Source organism: Ctenopharyngodon idella, chromosome 3, assembly GCF_019924925.1.
Source record: "Ctenopharyngodon idella isolate HZGC_01 chromosome 3, HZGC01, whole genome shotgun sequence".
Lineage (NCBI taxonomy): Eukaryota > Metazoa > Chordata > Actinopteri > Cypriniformes > Xenocyprididae > Ctenopharyngodon > Ctenopharyngodon idella.
The window spans coordinates 29,419,639-29,438,378 of record NC_067222.1 but is presented as its reverse complement, the minus strand read 5'-3'; the positions used below and the strand labels follow the sequence as shown (position 1 = coordinate 29,438,378).

General features: G+C 37.4%; 3 protein-coding genes across 14 annotated transcripts in view; all 3 read right to left on the bottom strand.

Annotated features, from left to right (window-relative positions):
- Positions 1 to 5,103, bottom strand: part of kcnc3a (potassium voltage-gated channel, Shaw-related subfamily, member 3a) — a 73,897-nt gene extending 68,794 nt beyond the window's left edge. For 4 of the 10 annotated variants that reach the window (XM_051887767.1, XM_051887768.1, XM_051887770.1 and 1 more), the window contains exon 1: positions 4,231 to 4,506. In XM_051887767.1, the coding sequence (XP_051743727.1) occupies positions 4,231 to 4,292 (62 nt within the window). In that variant the 5' untranslated portion in view covers positions 4,293 to 4,506. Of the gene's footprint in view, positions 1 to 4,230; positions 4,515 to 4,807 lie in introns of those variants that run through there. The other 6 variants (XM_051887772.1, XM_051887775.1, XM_051887773.1 and 3 more) reach the window with 6 other exon arrangements.
- Positions 5,104 to 5,335: 232 nt separating this feature from the next.
- zgc:193811 (uncharacterized protein LOC559801 homolog) lies at positions 5,336 to 11,423 on the bottom strand. Of its 3 annotated transcripts, none has more exons than XM_051887781.1 (5): positions 10,579 to 11,423; positions 10,062 to 10,250; positions 9,852 to 9,968; positions 7,954 to 8,042; positions 5,336 to 6,931 (listed from the first exon to the last, which is right to left on the bottom strand). In XM_051887781.1, the coding sequence occupies exons 1-5, from the start codon at positions 10,675 to 10,677 to the stop codon at positions 6,577 to 6,579; spliced, it is 849 nt and encodes a 282-aa protein (XP_051743741.1). In that variant the 5' UTR covers positions 10,678 to 11,423; the 3' UTR covers positions 5,336 to 6,576. The 3 variants fall into 3 exon arrangements, with proteins under 3 accessions (XP_051743741.1, XP_051743742.1, XP_051743743.1); XM_051887782.1 differs by having other exon boundaries at positions 9,852 to 9,969; positions 10,072 to 10,250; XM_051887783.1 differs by lacking the exon at positions 10,062 to 10,250.
- A 151-nt stretch (positions 11,424 to 11,574) lies between these two features.
- On the bottom strand, positions 11,575 to 18,702 carry lin7b (lin-7 homolog B (C. elegans)). The gene is made up of 6 exons (XM_051887784.1): positions 18,409 to 18,702; positions 17,688 to 17,806; positions 15,362 to 15,433; positions 15,061 to 15,270; positions 14,736 to 14,899; positions 11,575 to 12,364 (listed from the first exon to the last, which is right to left on the bottom strand). Exons 1-6 carry the CDS (start codon positions 18,482 to 18,484, stop codon positions 12,343 to 12,345), a joined length of 663 nt encoding a protein of 220 aa, XP_051743744.1. The 5' UTR covers positions 18,485 to 18,702; the 3' UTR covers positions 11,575 to 12,342.
- Between the last annotated feature and the right edge of the window lie 38 nt (positions 18,703 to 18,740).

Sequence of the window (18,740 nt, the reverse complement as noted above, 5' to 3'; positions counted from 1 at the left end):
AATCTATAGTATTTAATTATATGTAACTAAATCCACAAAAGTGTAAACACTTTGGCTCTGCAGCCCAGCATTCAACATTGGCTAAACCAATGGCGTTTTTGTAAGGCGTTTAAATATGACAAGCTTATGTTGGTGAAATAAATAACTATACGGGAACACAAATGCGTAAATAAAATAAAATGATGAATAGGAAAAACTGAAACTGAGAGGAAACTAGGGGGGAAAAAAAGTTCTGCTGACAAAGCAAAAAAAAAAAAAGGCTCCCACTAAAAAGGGAAATCATTGTTAAGTGTGTGTGCCTGGATAAGGGGGAAGTACATTAAAGTGTGCATGTCCATTGGGATGGGGGTTGGTTGTAAGGACAGATACGCCTATAAAAGACAACAGCACTATATCGACAGAGAGCGAAGAGAGAGGAAAAACGAAGAGAACAGGTTACGACCACTGAGGGGAATGCGAAGGAATGACTGCAGTAAAGGTAAATGAGGCTTCATTCATAAATTATTCAATTTAGAGAAACAACATGAAAGAGAAGTAATAAATACATGCACTACTATGAGAAGGAAGTAGAACTGACCCATATCTACACTACTTTTCTTCTGTCTTACAGTATGCTGTAGTGCGTCTGCATTATACCTTCACTCTAACTTCCTTTCTCTCTGTCTGGTGCAGTGTTGGTTCTTTGGCTTTTTCTACTTGCTATCCCACTGCAGTTGAAGCTCAGCGGTGCTCAAAGGCCACCTAGAGGACTCGTCGGGGAACTGCACAGCACAAAATACTGCAGTACCCCCTCCTCTTCAAGCTTTCTCCCCGACTGAGGTATGAATGCCTTATGCAAACCATCTGTCGATGCATTGCATACAGGTTTGTGTCCCTTTTTAGCCCTTACACTCTTTTACGTAACTGAAATCACTTAACAAATGCAGTATAATAGCTGATTTATATGAACTGGCGAGCAGGTATTATCTCAGCCTCAGCCTGCTGCTTGAGCCCAGTGACTGTTGAGGCTTTTTGCAATCCCTCCCTCCTTCTCTCTCTCTTATTTGTGTGCACTAAGCTACTCTCAGCCGAGTTGCTCATATCGACGTCTCCTGTGGAATAGCACTAAAAGAAAATAAATTAACAGAGCAAGGAAGCTTACGTATACAAACATGGTCACATTCGCAAAAAAAAAGCCGTGTTGCAGCACAATTAATTAGCTTAAAATGAAATTGTGCTGTGCAAAGACAAACTACACAGAACTGGCACACATGCATAATACGATATATCCTCAGAAGGTCATCAGTCAGACTTTGACCTCCGCTTTGAAACTAATCGCAGCGCTCTGACTGAGCCCTTTTCAAAAGGCCCACTCTTTTTCAGTCAAGAGAGAGAGAAAGAGATACAGAAAGGAGCTTAGAAGACTCATCTTACAGTGACAGCATTGAGACGTGCATGACTATATTCCCATATCTAACACTAACAGTGTTCTTAAGATAGTTATAACCCCACTCCCCCCACCCCACAGCCTCAGCTCTCGTTAAAACCTAATTAATAAAAGTGCCCTCTCCGGTTAATTACCATCCCTTTATAGTCCCCCATTAAGTACTCAGGGAATGAAGCCGGAGAGAGATGGGATATAATTGTGTTAAGCCAAATCACACATGAACTTGATGGAAACTATTCTTAGCGGTGGGAAAGAATGGAGTAGGGTGACAAAAAAAAAATAAGGAAAAAGGACTTGAAATCCAGACGGAGGACAGAGAAGGTCATCTCAGGTGATCGGTAAGGGTCACACTGTCAGGAAGAAGTGTATATGTGAGGATGCGAAATCATGGAAAGGCATCAGCAGGAGGGAGAGTAAATGATTTGAAATAAGGCGCTGCCAATAGGATGTGAGTGGGTGAAGGAGGGAGGGAGAAAGGGAGGGACCAGAGGCTGAGAGAAACAAACCAAAAAAGTTTAACGGGTGTGTGATAAGATGAGAGCGTGGAGAGGAAGATGAAAACAAGTTGGAATGAAAGTGTTGTTTCAACAGGTTCAGGGCTTAGATTTTACATTAGACAGTAAAAAAATAAACAAAAACGCCCCTATTTTCAAACAATAAACATATGTTAATATAATAAAATAACAAAATTAGAAGATTTCACAAAGATTTCAACCACAAAAGACAAAGGGAAATTATCCTTCATTTTAACAGCTGATTTAGCCTATGTACACTACCAGTGAAAAGTTTGGAAACAATACTGTTTTTAATGTTTTTGAACGAAGTCTCTTATGCTCATTAAGGCTGCATTTATTTCATAATAAATACAGAAAAAACAATAATATTGTGAAATATTATTACAATTTAAAATTATGGTTTTCTATTTTAATATACTTTAAAATATAATTTATTTCTGTGATGCAAAGCTGAATTTTCAGCATCATTACTCCAGTCTTCAGTGTCACATGATCCTTTAGAAATCATAATAATATGCTGATTTGATACTCAGTTATTATCAATGTTGAAAACAGTTGTGCTGCTTAATATGTTTTTGGAACCTGTGATACTTTTTTCAGGATTCATTGATGAATAAAAGGTTAAAAAGAACAGCATTTATTCAAAATAGAAATCTTTACTATCACTTTTTAGCAATTTAACACATCCGTGCTGAATAAAAGTATTAATTTCTTTCAAAAAAAAAGAAAGAATAAAAATTACTGACCCCAAACTTTTGAACGGTAGTGTATATTGTTACAAAAGATTTCTATTTTAAATAAATGCTGAGATTTTTTAACTTTTTATTCATCAAAGAATCCTGACAAAGTATCACAGGTTATAAAATAATATTAAGCAGCACAACTGTTTCCAACATTGATAATAAATCAGCATATTACAATGATTTCTGAAGGATCATGTGACACTGACGACTGGAGTAATGATGCTGACAATTCAGCTTTGCATCACATAAATAATATATATTTTAAAGTATATTAAAATAGAAAACCATAATTTTAAATTGTAATAATATTTCACAATATTATTGTTTTTTCTGTATTTATTATGAAATAAATGTAGCCTTAATGAGCGTAAGAGACTTCATTCAAAAACATTAAAAATAGTAATGTTTCCAAACTTTTGACTGGTAATGTATTTTGTTATTTAAACAATGCATTTTTATTATCTGTATTTAGCATTGTTATTATCTACAACTTTATCAGAACCTATTTTTTCAGGACCCTCCAGTTAAAAATCTTTGTTAAAGTATTAGCAAGAGACATGGGGGAAATGGGAGGATGAGGAGAGCTCCATCCACAGCCAAAATAAACTTTTAACTGAGTATTGTTTGCTGTTGCCATTGGGTAGGGAGTCATGAAGCCACACACACAAACTGCTAATGCAGTGGATGGAATGAGAACATACAGAAAGGCATATACTTGGCTACTCTCTTTCAACTAAAACAGAATTAGGGATCTGCTTCAGGGGATAAGAAAAGAGTGGACAGACAGGTATAAAGAAGATTTGACGTTTATGTTAACACAGTGAAAAGACACCTACATAGCCTACCATCAGCTATCAAGGTGACATGACTGTGAAAAAAAAAAACATCAGACACCATTCATTGTGGGACATGAAACGTCCATATATTTGGTGGACTGACAACTCAAAATGTAACATATCAGAAATACCTTAAAAATCATAAGTAAATAAAAAATATATATAAAGGGGTTTAAGTCAGTGTGCGAATTATTGAGTGACTTTCAGGGAACCTACTTTTTTTCTGTCAGTAATATTCGTCTGCTACTTTAAAGCTAACTGTCAAATAAGCCTTATAGACATTTTTTAACAAATAACTAAAGGTCCTCGTGAAATATTTAAAATTGTGTAAATCTATGATTACGTGACAAGTAGGCTAATAGATTGACTACCATGGATTGATTGTTTATGGCTACCTACTCAGGCGAACGGGAATTCTATTCGTTATTACGAATAGAATGTGACGCATTCTAAGTTGTAATGTGACTTTTATGGTTACCAAATCCTTCCATAATTCGCACGCTGGTTTAAGTAAGTGACAAAAACAAAGTAGACCTGACTACTACTTGTTGAGTCCGTTGACTGGCAGAGGCTGAGAGGGTAGGCAGGCCTGCTTTGCATGGGTACACCGGGCACACAGACAGAAATACTCAGAACAGAGGTGATATTTAGTCACTTGTACACAAGATCACGACACAGACACAGCACAAACACCTATATTACATACTTACTCGCTTTGGATCTGGCTCTGTTCGCGTGCGTGCAGTGTGCGTGTTACTAAACACACACACATGAACACACAAACTGCACAAAAATGCTACGTGGAATTGACTGTTTTCTGATTGAACGGTAGGATCCTCTTGGCATGGGGTCCGAATGACAGTGCAGAATACTTAAACATAAGATTTTGTTTTCTATAAAATGGCTACAGTTATGAATAATGTAATATATATTCTTGCTACAACACCTGCCAGTTTAAAATGTGCTATACTGCGTAGTTCAGTTCCTTTAGTGATATAAAAGACTAGCCTCTGAATATATATATATATATTTATTTATTATAGGCTATATCGCCTATGTTGCACCTCTGCTGCCCTTGCTCCTCAAATTAATTATTCCCGTTATATACACGGGTGTTACAGGTCTAATATCCAATTTTTTCAACCTGATAAATAAGCATTTCTATGATTTAACAAAGCTTGTATTAACCAATTACTTTTATCCCCTAAACGAAACAGCCTATCCAACCAAGCGAAACGAGCAGCGGGGAAACACCTCTCTCTATTTCTTTAATTTTCATGCACTCACTCCATCAACAGTCTATCCCTTTCTTCTTAGTTTTATCATCCTTTCTTCCGTATCTTCACCTGTTCCCGTTGTCCAGGGTCAAAGAGACCGTAACCAGGTCTGTAGTTGCAGACTGAGAGGTCTGTGTGAATTTATTTATGCCGAACAGGCAGCATGCCGGGCACGACTAGAAATGTTATTCCTTAAGCTGCCTCCCTTATCTCTTCCGTCCGTTTTTCCCTCCCTTCTTTCTCTGTCGATGTTTTTGTTTTGTAAATCTGTATTTCCATGCAATTTAGTCCTTAATCTAATGGTGACATGGGATCCCTCTGCGTTGTTCCCTCCCTTCAGCTCTTTAAAGGGAAAGGTGGCAGCTGGTGCCCCCTCCCCAAACCCCACCCTGTGCCATTTAACCATATACACGCCAAGAAACAAACCTGTCGCTATTTCCAGCATTCCAATTACGTTTTTACAAGATTTTTTAAGTCCTTAAAAACTAAAAATATTGAACACATTACAAAATCCACTTCATGTAGAATTATTAAAAAAAAGGGTTATTAATGAAGATTAATCGATTAAGTTTACAATCCATGTTGCTAGCTAGCTAGCTACTTAGAGCACTTAAAATGTTTAAAAATGCGCTTATGTGAAATATTACACAAGTAAATTACCGGTATAAATCTGTAACCCTGATCTCCAGTCACTCTGTACAAATATGTCTCCTTCTTATGGATGTTCCAAAATACAGTATGGTGCAATTTGTGTCTCTGTGTGAGAGAGACAACAAAGCTACACCAATTAGGACAAGCACCAGGCCAGGTCTCAGAATTCTGCATAAACAGATTCAACATCCAAGAAAATCAAATAATGCAAGCAGGGCAAAGTAGGCAGATACTGAATATATATATATATATATATCCTGAAGGGACACACTAACATTCGGAAACTTCTGACATAGCTTGCATCAAATATTATAGGCTAGATTAGAATATTCAAATCAAAATACTACCTGAGGACAATAAGAGGTCATAGGTGTCTAGACATGGTCAATAATGTTTATGTTATTAATGACCATTAAATATCCCTCACCCATTTTATCTGCTTTTAATAGTTCTCTAAAAGATAAATCTAGCCTCCTCCGCTTCATAATCTTTGCCTTCACCTGTTCCTTAATTTTTCTATTCATCTAGCTGCCATATATGGCCTTAAATCAGTCATGCTCTCTCTCTCTCTCTCTCTCTGGCACATTGCCGGAGGCAGAGCTGGGGGAGGAGAGTGAGATGTCGCAAGAGCAAGTAGGTGGAAGAAACTGGGTGGGACAAAATTTGGACTAAATTGCGATATTCTTCTCAATTCTACATATTTTTCCCATTACCACACTCTCTGTTTTGTTTTTGTCTCTCTTCATGAGAGTGTTTAAGCATGCATTACTGTTCAACCCTCTTGGGTTGTCTGGGTGTGCAGCCAGCTGCCTCCTCAGCAATATTTATGCCTCTCCCTGGTCTTCCCTCTTTACTTGCATTTTTTTTTCCTCCAGGATTTTTAGCATACTTCCTATAATCTTGAATTTTCATTTTTGAGCGAATGATCCCTTTAAGGATAAAGAATACATACCCACAAAAGCCACACACTCCAGATCAATAAATCAATAATGTTTCCACCAATCACTTCTAACATGTTTCATTCTCCATTTATTACAGACCCTCTGAATGACAAAAGAACAGAAATATTGATGACACCATTTTTGAAGTTCAGATCAATTACAGCCGAACTGAAATCAAACTCTTTTCTTATACCAAAGACATCTTATTTGTTCCATAAGTCTGATTTTCAGTACTATACATTTTAGGAACACCTAAAACGTCCAGTAACAGACCTCTACCACCATTTTCTTCCCATTTCATCCCGCTTTGTGCAATATCAGCAGCTTGCGATGTTGGGGGAGGCACAGGTACCGTAAAACTGTCCATATACAGACTGCTTTTGCCCCTGTGGGGCAAAGGCAGAGGTGGGCGAGGCAGCCGGGGTTGACATGATAAAGTGGATGGAGCTTTGTGAGCAGGAAGTCGGCTGTGAGCCCCGCTCTTGGTAAGTTTTCCATTAAAGGTAGCAGCATCCAGGACAGAGCGAGAAGACAAATCTGACCTGAAAAAGGGGATTATCAATGACTAAGAAAAAGAAAGAGAAAATGATTTAGTGGGTAAAGTGGAGGCACAAGGCTCACAGAAGAGTATTAATACATTGCATGCACACACTAGTGCTTTGAGGTCCATTATCTTCTTGCCATATCACTATGCTGACCATTCACTTAGCCCATATATTACTTTGTCAATAGAAACACTTTTGGGAGATTGTGGGTCCTCTGAGACTAAAGCTCTTCATTCCTTAGCATAGGAAACATCTTCGTATATGCTCCATATCTGCTCCCTCAATAAAAAAAACCTAAAACACAGGAAGCTTTAAGAGCTCTTAAAACAATTTGTTCTTAGTTATGAAGTCAGCAAAGTAGATGTACCAGTTCTAAAAAATATGCACAAACAGAGACATTCCACAGATGTTAGACTGTCATACATAAACCTGCTGTGAAGAGGTGTGTGAATTAGTGTCAATATGTGTTTGTGACCTTGAGTGCAGCCCACCAATCAAGAGCTGACAAGGTTCAGGAGGCCAGGCCAGAAGGTGAGATGAGCTATGCTTCACTAAATCATTTCAATCTGCCCTGCAGCAAGCCAACATGAAAAATAAAGCATCTATCTGATGTAGCATGAGAGTAAAAGAAGACAGAATTTTACCTGTGTTGTGATCGGTTCTGACCCTGAAGATGTGGTTTGCTAAGCTGACCATGTTTGAAGGCATTTTTGATCAGTTAGAAAACCGAAAGTGTATTATGTGCACCACAATTCTAACTAATTCACTATGGGCCAGATCACAAGATTTACATCACCCCTGATGTTCTTGCGATGGATGCTTTGCTCTAATGGTATCCTGAAAGCAGATTACTCAGATAGTACATTATCCTCCACTTACATCTTGAGATTGAATCAGATCTGCAAACCCTTTGATCTCCATCATCAGTTTTGAGAAGCCACCACTGCTGACCTCAGATCTCGGAATTAGCATTTAATCCACCAGTACATTCACACTGCCCTCTGGTGGTGGAGAGTTACCTGTGAAAGCGCTTGAAGTCGGTCTTGGTTGTGCTGCGGACTGGTTCTTGCATGAACGCCTGAGTCGTTTCCAGCTGTCTGTACAGTGCCTGAGTAAAATCAAGAGAAGTGTGATTCATTCCATCAGCCCAGAAGCTCCGGCGGAGATAAAACAGCTGGCGGTGTGCTGAGAGCTGTGGGAGTCATCTATTAATATACTTTGCATGAATTAGCATTTTTTAATATTGATGTTTGATATTCCCTTATCCACACCATTTAAAAAAAAACATTCCTATTTTCCACTTAGGTTTAATACAAGTTAAAGGGAAAGTTCACCCAAAAATCAAGTGTTAGCGTCAGTTCTGGCAGATCACGTCAGTCAAGCTCACATCAGCTGACTCCCAGGTGACTTACGTCTACCTATAGGAATACGGCGCCTATCACGGCATTCATATATAAGCTTCTCAGTATTATCAGCAGCTATTGCATTTCTCAGGAGCTAATTACCCTCCTCCATCCCCAGCTCCTCCTCTCTTCAGTCAGGATTGGCCTTATGATTCCCCTGAATCAGACTAATTCTTGAAATATGTGTACATGTTAAATTATTGACATTAATTATATCTGCATATGTTAGTTCTGTTTACCCTAGGGGGGGTTATTGCTGCTCTCCCTGCTCTTATCCATGCTAGGCTGCATGGATGCGCAGGGAGTTCTTGCCCAGAACACAACCGTACTGCCAATACAAACTCTATGCAGTTATCAGTCATATTTGACGATAGTGGTCCTGACAGAAATCAACATTTTGTCATCTTGTTCCAAAACTATATGACTTTCTTTCTTCATTGGAACACAGAAGATGATGTTTTGAAAAATGTTTCAGTGTTTTATCTCCATACAATCAAATCAAAGATTACCAAAAATGGTTACCAAGGTTCTTAAAAATTTATTTTGTGTTTCGCAGAAGAAAGAAGTCATACAGGTTTGGAAAAATATGAAGGGGAGTAAATGATGCCAGAATTACCATTTTTGGGTGAACTATCCCTTTAAGCTCACTCAACAGCATTTTTTATGTTGATTATCAAAAAAAACAAAAACAAAAAAAAACGATAACACTTCACATAAGGTTTCGTTAGTTAACTACTTCAGTTACCATGAACTAAGAATGAACAATACTTTTACTACATTTATTAATCTTAGTTAATGTTCATTTCAACATTTTCTAATACATTATTAAAAACAGAATTGTATTTGTTAACATTAGTTAATGCACTGTGAACTAACATGAACAAACAATGAACGACTATTTTTATTAACTAACATTAACAAAGATTAGTAAATACAGTAAAAAATGTATTGGCTCAATGTTAGTTCATGTTAGTTGATACGTTAACTAATGTTAACAAATGAAACCTTATTGTAAAGTGTTAACAAAAAAAAAAAAAAACAGCAAAAAATCATCACTCGTTTTCTTTAAAGCAAAAATTGCGATTTCATGGGGCACTTACAATGGAAGTGAATGGGGTAAATTTTGGAGGAATTAAAAGCAAAAAAGCTTCAAAATTTTATAAAAGAAGTTTCCTGTTTATATTATTTAATATCCTGCATATTATTTAAGCTGTACAGTTCTAAGAGACATTTTTACAGGCATTTTAGTCCTTGCGTTAAATTGGATACAACTTTACACAGAAAAGGTAAGTAAGTGATTGTTTTTATACTAACATCATGTTACAATGCATATTGTTTACATCTTGTGACTATACTTTTGAAATGGTGAATATTTTAATGTTTACAGATTGACAGAAATCACTAAGTGCTTTGCTGTAACCCAGATTTTGTCTTTTTTTTTTTTTTTTTAAAAGATAGGGATGGACAAGTGGAAACTTAACCTGGGCCTATAAAGTTCAGCTTCTTTATCTCACCTGTATCTTGCTATAGTGTTCACCAAGAGGTTCACATGCTGCTAACTGACCTCTGTACTGGTCCTGCATTTCACTGATGGGGTTAGAGACCATTCGCACTGTTGGATGGTCTCTGAGCTGTGAAGGATCAAACACATATGAATGACTTGTACATACAGCTCCAAAAACAAAAAGGACATTCTCCAAAGAAAAACTCTCTTTTACACACACATATCTCAACCTCTGGGCCAGCTCACTGAGGAAGTGTGTGGTCCAGTGTGGAGGGGCTTTAGAGTGGATTTCATTATACAGAGGTCCATTTAGTGGCTTTCTGTCATGCTCAGAGTGTGAGGTGAGAGAGAAGTGAGCAGAGGCCGGGACTCTGTTCTGACGCTGGAGGACTGGAGGAAGAGGGGCATTCTGGGACAGTGACAAGAAGATGGTCGAAAGTATCTTTATTTGTTAGTAACACATCTTGTTTCTTTAGTTACTTCACATATACAGTACATAAAATACCATTCTAATAGTTTTTGACAGTGTATCTTTATAATTATTGTTTTTAAACGTAAAAATATAGTTAATTTATGCGTCATTAAAAACAGACGAACTTCTTTGTTATTCATTGGTTCAGTTTCGTTTTTGGTGAAAGAAGTTTCTAAAATAAGTTGTTGTAACAACTGCTGTAACTATGGTTAGTTACCATAATCATTTTCGTATATCTTAATATATCGACAGTTGGTGACCATACCTTGCATGTTTTTAAATAAAACGGAGAAGGCTGCAAATACACATGTCCAGTGGTTGTGCTTGTTTGGACCTTTCGTCTGTGGTTATCCATTTGCTTCATCCACTCCTTCGCAAAAGTGAAAATAAACAACCAAATAGATGCAGGAACTCCTATCCGTCGAAAATTAGACAAGTGACATATTACTGAAAATGTGTTTAGTCAGAGATAATGCTGCTTCCATCCATAGGAATGGAGACCGTTTAGTTTATCTGCTGCTATGGAAACGAACGCGCGGCCACTAGAGGTCAGAGAAATTATTGTGCGAAGAAACATTAACCTAAATAGTTAAAAAGCTGAAACAATAAAAATAAAGTAAAAAATACTTTAGTAAAATTCCATGGTAATTTATGTCATTATTAGGCTACTACGGTGAGCGGTGCAAGAAGATTTTATATTTCTTTTCTTTTTTTGACAGTGGTTGCAGTAGGGCCATTCACAACGTCAGAGGTGAATTTAATAAAATATTAAAACAAGTTCTGTCCCAGTCAAATTTCATCTCCAAAATCAAAAAAAAAAAAAAAAAAAAAAAAAAAAAACTTTGTGACCATTAAGTTTTTTCTTTTTTTCACAACAATTAGTTCAATTTTCATAAACCATGCAAAACAAATGCTCACTCTTAATAATAAAAAATAAATGGTATATTATTTAAATTATGTATTTATAGAGCAAAAACCTCCAAAATAAAACATCTGAATAGAGCCTACGATGAGAAATTGAGGGAAATTTGCTTAATTGTCATAAAAATGTCACGATGCAGTATTATTTTTAATCTTTTTCATTAGTTACCCATTACCATATGAAAAATTCCTCCCCAATATATTTTCAGCTTATGCTGCATTTGATCTCCGCAATCCTGAATTTAACCTGAACCAACTATGATATTTTGTCAAAATTGTGATTACCATAGTTAATGCTTATAAACAACCGACAGTGGGCATAAATTAACTCACCAGACTATTAAATTACATTGTTGATTTTAATGTATGAATAAATATATAAATAAACTCAAAAATTCAAGCATTGAACATAGGCACTATGACTGGCAGCACAAAGCCACTCATAGCAGCACACTTTCATGACCCTATTTGAGTATGGCGTGCTTAGTACAGAGCAATCAGTTTAATCAGGAAGTGTCTTTTGCAATAACAGTGTTTGTCCTCGTTATGTAGTTCTCAGAGCAGAACACATGATACAAGAATACTTATACTGTAAATGGGATGCATAGCTTTAACTCTATTGTCAATGCATGTTTTCTGAAACAGACTCAATAAGTGAGTGAATGAATAATGGTCTAAGTAGGAACCATCATGCCATTCAGTTCAATAAACCTACAGCAAAAGACACACATTTTGTCCTACAAGTACACATACTGCGTGCTATTTGCACTCTCCAGGCAATTGTTAAAGCTCTCTTCTGTGCTAACAGACACACACACACACACACACACACACACACACACAACCACCCAGCATATCACAGGGTGCAGGTTCCACAGAAGAATACAATAGAAAATCAGACTCAAGACAGACCAGATGCACTATGCAGTCTCTCCCTCTGCATGGCCAGGGAAAATAGTATATTTGAGGTCTACATGTTTTGAGATCGTTCCACTAACATAAATATCTAAGGGTAGTCTACACTGATCTCCCCAGGGTCTTCTGTCATCCTACAGGAGCAGAAAGGGTGGGAGAATGGATCAGCAGCCAAGTCAGAGGTTAAGATTGGTTAACCCCTGGACTCCAAAGACCTGTCGGTGAAAAGACAATGATGGGGAAATGTCAAAATACAGATAGGCTACTTGTACGTTCAATAGCATATCCCATATTTAACTAAAAACATTTAACATGCCAGATGACGAGACATTTTTTTATTTAATGTATTAATTTTAGCAGTCTATTGTATACATATTGTCTACTCTACTGTAATATAAAAAATAAATAAACTGATGGTGATGTGATATTCACCACCATTAAAAAGTCTGGGGTCAGTAATACTTTTTTTTTTTTTAAAAGAAGGTAATAATTTCATTCACCAAGGATGCATTACATTTTTATGTTTATAATGTTACAAAAGATTTCCATTTCAAATAAATGACATTCTTTTGAACTTTCTATTCACCAAAGAATCCAGAGGAAAAAGTATCACAGTCTCCACAAAAATATTAAAGGGGGAATGTAATGCTATTTCATGCATTCTGACTTATTTACACTGTTAAAGAGTTGCATTCTCATGCTAAACATGGCAAAAGTTTCAAAACAAGTTGGACGTATGACGCCAAATATACTACTTCTGGTTGTGGACATGTTTCGCCTAATTTTTTCAGAGTATGGTCCTTTATCACGTAATAAAGTGCAGAATTCCTTGTATAGGCACTTCTCCCTGATAAGCGTGCACACACACATCACCCAGAGCAAGAGCAAGAGCACGCCCATCAACGCGTTTCATTCGGGTTACGGAAGCCGAGAGATTTTTCAACAATGGCTGTGTCCCAATTCAGGGGCTGCACCCTTCGAAGGCTGCATACATCAGTCTCATTTAAGAAAAATAAACATTAGATTGCAAAGTAAGAAAGAAATTACAGTATTTTTCACTTCACAATGAATATCAGTCAATTTTATTATGGTTATTTTTCTTAAACAAGACATCCTTGATGTATGCAGCCTTCAAATGCAACCTCCGGAGGATGCAGCCTTCGAAATGAGACGCAGCTCCTGTCACCAAAGGAGTGTGTTTTTGGTTGCGAGGTAAAGATTACTTAAAGATTACTTAAAAAATTAAAGATTATTTTTTTCAGCTTCCCAAAGAACCCAGTGTTACGGGAACAGTGGAAGAAGTTTGTTTTTCCCGGGGCAGCAACGGAGTTGCACACGTATGTTTGTTCCCGGACTTTCGGTGTTGAATGCTTTGTAAACAAGTCCCAGTTCGGCGCTGGATTTGCAGATCGCAGGGGTGGTGAGTAAAGCTGCATCAGCACGCCTCCAAGAGCTCGGCTTTTTTCGAAAAGACTCGGTACAGCGTATCTATCTTTTATAAATATGATAAAACTAAAGACTTTTTTGCGGAGATATGAAGGATGCACTACTACTCTATAGGTACTCAAGATTAACATGAGATTAGCAGAAACTGTGTGTGATACCCCACCCCTTTAAGCAGCACAACTGTTTTCAACAATGATAATAATAAGAAATGTTGAGCACATTATATATATTAGAATATTAGGATTAGGATTAGAATATTAGAAGGAACATTTGACACTGAAGACTGAGGCCCCGTTTACACTTGTGCGTTTTCGTTTTAAAACACATAACTTTTGCTATGGTTACGCCTGGCGTCTACACTACTCCTGATTTTTCGAACCTTTGGAAACGCTGCAGATCTCGTTTTAGTTGGAAAACTCCAGGGTTGCATTTCAGTGTAAACGGACCAAAAGGACAAGGCGTGGCAGCCCACATTACACTACTGGAACATGAAAATAACAGACCAGAGCCGTCTCTCACAACGGCTCATTAACAGACCAGCCTCAACGATAACATGGAGATGGAACTAGAAGCTTTGTTGTCTTTTTAGCAGCCACTGTGTGCAGTTAAACTCTGCATTTTATAATACTGCAGCTGCCTACATGCGCAAGAGGCAAGCTATTATTAGAGCAATCGGCAACTGTTTACATTACATGCATGCCCAATGTGCATGAATAGTCATTTCAGTCATGTAGTGTGGATGGAAATCTTTCCTGAAACAAAGTGGAAAAGCCAATATGGACAAGGATCGTTTTCATTTTAAAACGTGGTGTTAAAACAAAGGAATATCACAGGAATAAATTACATTTTAAAATATATGAAAATAAAAAGGTTATTTTAAATTATTATAATATTTGACAATATTACGTTTTTTACTCTATTTTTGATTGAATAAATGCAGCCTTGGTGAGCCTCAGAGATTCCTTTCAAAAAACATTTAAAAGTCTTACCAATCCCAAACTTTTGAACAGTAGTTTACAATTTTTTAAAGGAAACAAAAATGTCTTGTGATTACTAATCGGCTGAGAGAAGATGAAAAAAAGGTAAAGAACCAAAGAAATAGGAGGGTGAAGGAAAAGAAAGTGATAAAGTCACACTCACGAGTAGCTGGTATGTTGCTGGCGTCTCCTGGCGCTTCTCATCTTCTCAAACCTGGCTTCCATCTCTTCGAGGACTTTAGGGGTGTAACGCACCACCAGTTTCACTGAACCCTGAGCTGCCTTTAGCAGCTCTACAGCTTTCTCATGGTGTTCTCCCTCCACACTCTACACACAATGAAGAAATAAAGGACATTTTAAAGTCTGCAACTGCAAGCATATTAACATGTAATTGTGGCAAACCACAGCTTTTGAAGTCAAGGTCATGGTCACATACAGAAATATAACTACTAAATTATCCATCTCAAAAACATACTGTCCAAACATACCACTCCATTAACAGAGAGCAGTTGATCTCCTCTCTTCAGACCACCCTGTCGGTCAGCAACACCTCCTGGGATGACCCTGGATATGTAGATGGGAGAGTTTTGTTCTTTCCCCCCCATGATGTTGAACCCGAGCCCCTCGTCTGTTTTAGGGAGTTCAACCACTCTTGGGTGTGCGTGACCTTCACTGGCAGCAAATGCTGCTACTGTGGCCTGGAAAAAGAGATCAAATAAGCGTTTCCTTCAGTGTATGATCATTCTTGATTAACATAGTGGCAGAAAAAAAAAAAAAAAAAAAAGTTACCTTGGCAGTGGCTTGTGCTCGGACCTCAGGCCCACCTACAATATCCAATGTATCATAAAGCTGCTCGTAGACCTAAGAGAGGGCCAATCATGACATTTCAACTACATAGTGAGAAAGTATTTGTACTGTAGCTTGCTTTGTAGATCATTAAAGGATTAGTTCACTTTCAAATGAAAATTAGCCCAAGCTTTACTCACCCTCAAGCCATCCTAGGTGTATATGACTTTATTCTTTCTGATGAACACAATCAGAGAAATATTAATAAATATCCTGGCGCATCCAAGGCAGTGAGTGGGATCAACGAGTTTATAATGGCATTGAGTGGGATCAACGAGTATGAGCTGAAGAAAGTGCTTCCATCCACATTCGTCCATTATAAACATTCTCCGCACGGCTCCGTGGAGTTAATAAAGTTCTTCTGAAGTGAAGCGATGCGTTTGTGTAAAAAAAAAATATCCATATTTAACAAGTTATGAAGTAAAATATCTAGCTTCTGCCAGACCGCCTTCCGTATTCAACTTACAAAGAAAGTGTAAACTAGCATTGCGTGAGTTTTTTCCGTAAGTTGAATAGGGAAGGCGTAGGACGCAGCGTAAGCTTTTGGAACTTCAAGAGTTCTACACTTTCTTTATAATTTGAATATGGAAGGCGGTCTGGCAGAAGCTAGATATTTTACTTCATAACTTGTTAAATATGGATTTTTTTTTTTTTTTTTAACACACAAACACATCGCTTCAGAAGGCCTTTATTAACCCCTCGGAGCCATGTGGAGTATGTTTATGATGGATGGATGTGGATGGATGCACTTTCTTCAGCTCATACTCGTTGGTATCGTTCACTGCTATTATAAAGCTCGGATGCATCAGGATATTTATTAATATTTCTCTGACTGTGTTCATCAGAAAGAAGAAAGTCATATACACCTAGAATGGCTTGAGGGTGAGTAAAGCTTGGGCTAATTTTCATTTGAAAGTGAACTAATCCTTTAATGTACAATAAAAAAAAAACCAAAAATGTCCTGAAACTTCGATTCATATTTTCATGTGCATACATAGTGGAACGTACACAAACTACTGGTGTGGTTAAAGATTAAATAATGATTGTTAATGACTTTATTAGAGGTGATAATGTACAATCAAGCTGGTCACAATGGCAAAATAAACCCCCAAAGTATCCCACAAACCTTTCTGCTTCACAACAGGATCCTGATCATCCAGTGGGGGTTTATTTTGTGACAATGACCATGTGACTGTCCATTATTTAGCTTATTACATGGCTGATGATTACCAAATAAATAAATGGACAAATTGATTTTAGCTTTATTTAATTTTTTTTTAGGAAAATGACATCAGGGTGATATGAGAGACATAAAAATAAAGGTTCCTAAAGAGGGTTTTCACAGCGACGCCATAGAAGAATCATTCAGTGAACAGTTCTTAAAGGAACCATTTTTTTGCTTAGCGTTAAGAACATTTTAATAATCTGAAGAATATTTTTTCTCACTATAAAGAACCTTTTGTGGAACGGAAAGATTCCATAATTGTTAAATGTTCATGGAACCATTGATGCCAATAAAGAACCTTTATTTTTGAGTATGTAGGAAATCAGTTTCTTGAAACAATAGTCAGTTACACAGTTTAGTGCTGACAGAAGAATATTTGACAGCTGAATACTATTAATGAACAACCAGAATCAAGAGCCATGTAATAATGAAATTGCTAAGTTTTATCAGTAAATACTATGTAAAATTTGTGAATTAGTAGGCAAATTTTAGTGGGAGAAATCAAGCAATGCAGATATACTGATCAAAACCTTGTCTTATAACATTTCTCTCTCAGATACGCAAAGAGCAGGACACCTGAAGGACATGTGAAAACTAAATAAGTCTGACATTAGTAAATCCGTTTTATTGTCGTGCATAGATTGTGAACAGACTGGCTTCCTGCCATAGGAACCAATTACCACAAGTCAAGGAGTGAGATATGGAGGCTGAAGTGAGATGCAGTCTCAAAGAGACAGGAAAGTGAGTCATTCAGGAGGAGGAACAGTGCAGCACAATTCTTTCTATGAGAAACGACCATATACGTGAGGAGGTGGAAAAGGACAAAATTCTGTCTAACCTTAATTTTATACCTAGCTATTTATGTTGCATTAGTGTTCTGTGAATTCAGCACAAGAAAAAGGTAAAAATTAGTAAATATTTCTCACTGTCTTTTTTTATGAAGGCAATTTGTTCCAACTGAAAGCAAGGGAAGCCAGGAAATAGTTATTAATAGAAGCAAATAAGCCAAGCAACCTCATGTTTGAAAGACTGAAGTAGCTTTACCTCTCTGATGGCAGCACAGAACTTGCTCTGTAGAACTCTCTGTAGAGCCTGAAGTTTGGGAGGAGGAAGCTCACCGCTTCTTTGAAGCCTGTCCAACAGTTCTATCACCCTGCAAACATCTGGAGAAAAATAAAACATTATAGAAATACACATTTAAAAAAACTGACTTGCTAACAAAGTTATCCTGGGATGGAATGCCAACCAGTCATTGACATTTCTGGTTATGAAACTATAAATCTGCTGACTTTTTATTTTTAAAGCACCATATTTTAGAATGATGCTTTAAGGGCACTTTTTAATAAAATGACTAAAGACGCCCGCCGTCGATAACTCACTGTATTTTTTTGTTAATCAAAAAAGAGGCACAAATTAATGCTGGAAGATCCAGTATAGAAGAGACCATACACCCCTATACAACGTAAATATGATCACGGATGCCAATTAAAGCGGGGAACATAGGCAAAAATACTTCCTGCCATGTGCTTCCATATGCACAGATATGACATTTACTTGTAAATGAATCGATTTTAATACATTTCAAGCATAAATCAAACACTACCACATTGACTCATTCACATTATGGGCACTACTCAGTGGCCACTAATGCTGCCTGATTAACAGGCACAAAAACCTGTCCGTTCATTGGTTAAGCCATCTGCCATAGCATTTTCCAAATACTACAGGTCTGTTGGGATATAATAAACACGACTAAGTAAAATACCTCTTTCCAAGCAGAGCGGTTCCGTCATCGCCGCCATATCCACCTCTTTCCCCGTATGATAATACGATGACATCATGAAGGCAATCTGCTGCAGTGGAGGACTGAGCGGGTCTCAACGCCGTTTTACCAGAGGTAGACTTGTAAGATACAAGATATCGTTTTGGACCAGAAGGAGCGGATTTTCAATTGTAAAAATCAACCGTCTGCTGCAGCTCCACAGCGAAAGCGTAGATGCTTCAGCTAATGTGGCGAGATGCGCGAAGAGTGCGCGCACCCGTCCCAAACAGCCGCTTAGTGAATGACGCAATACTACACGTCAGAGGAGCAAGTTC

What these genes read in the sequence shown, in the direction of transcription:
- zgc:193811 (XM_051887781.1), bottom strand. Translation starts at nt 10,677, where the DNA reads ATGAAGCAAATGGATAACCACAGACGAAAGGTCCAAACAAGCACAACC. An exon ending in TTTATTTAAAAACATGCAAG is followed by an intron (nt 10,251 to 10,578) that starts GTATGGTCACCA and finishes TCACTGTCCCAG; the next exon opens with AATGCCCCTCTTCCTCCAGT. An exon ending in AACACTATAGCAAGATACAG is followed by an intron (nt 8,043 to 9,851) that starts GTGAGATAAAGA and finishes GATTTTACTCAG; the next exon opens with GCACTGTACAGACAGCTGGA.
- lin7b (XM_051887784.1), bottom strand. Translation starts at nt 18,484, where the DNA reads ATGATGTCATCGTATTATCATACGGGGAAAGAGGTGGATATGGCGGCG. An exon ending in GAGCACAAGCCACTGCCAAG is followed by an intron (nt 15,271 to 15,361) that starts GTAACTTTTTTT and finishes CTCTTTTTCCAG; the next exon opens with GCCACAGTAGCAGCATTTGC. An exon ending in CAGCAACATACCAGCTACTC is followed by an intron (nt 12,365 to 14,735) that starts GTGAGTGTGACT and finishes TTTCACCGACAG; the next exon opens with GTCTTTGGAGTCCAGGGGTT.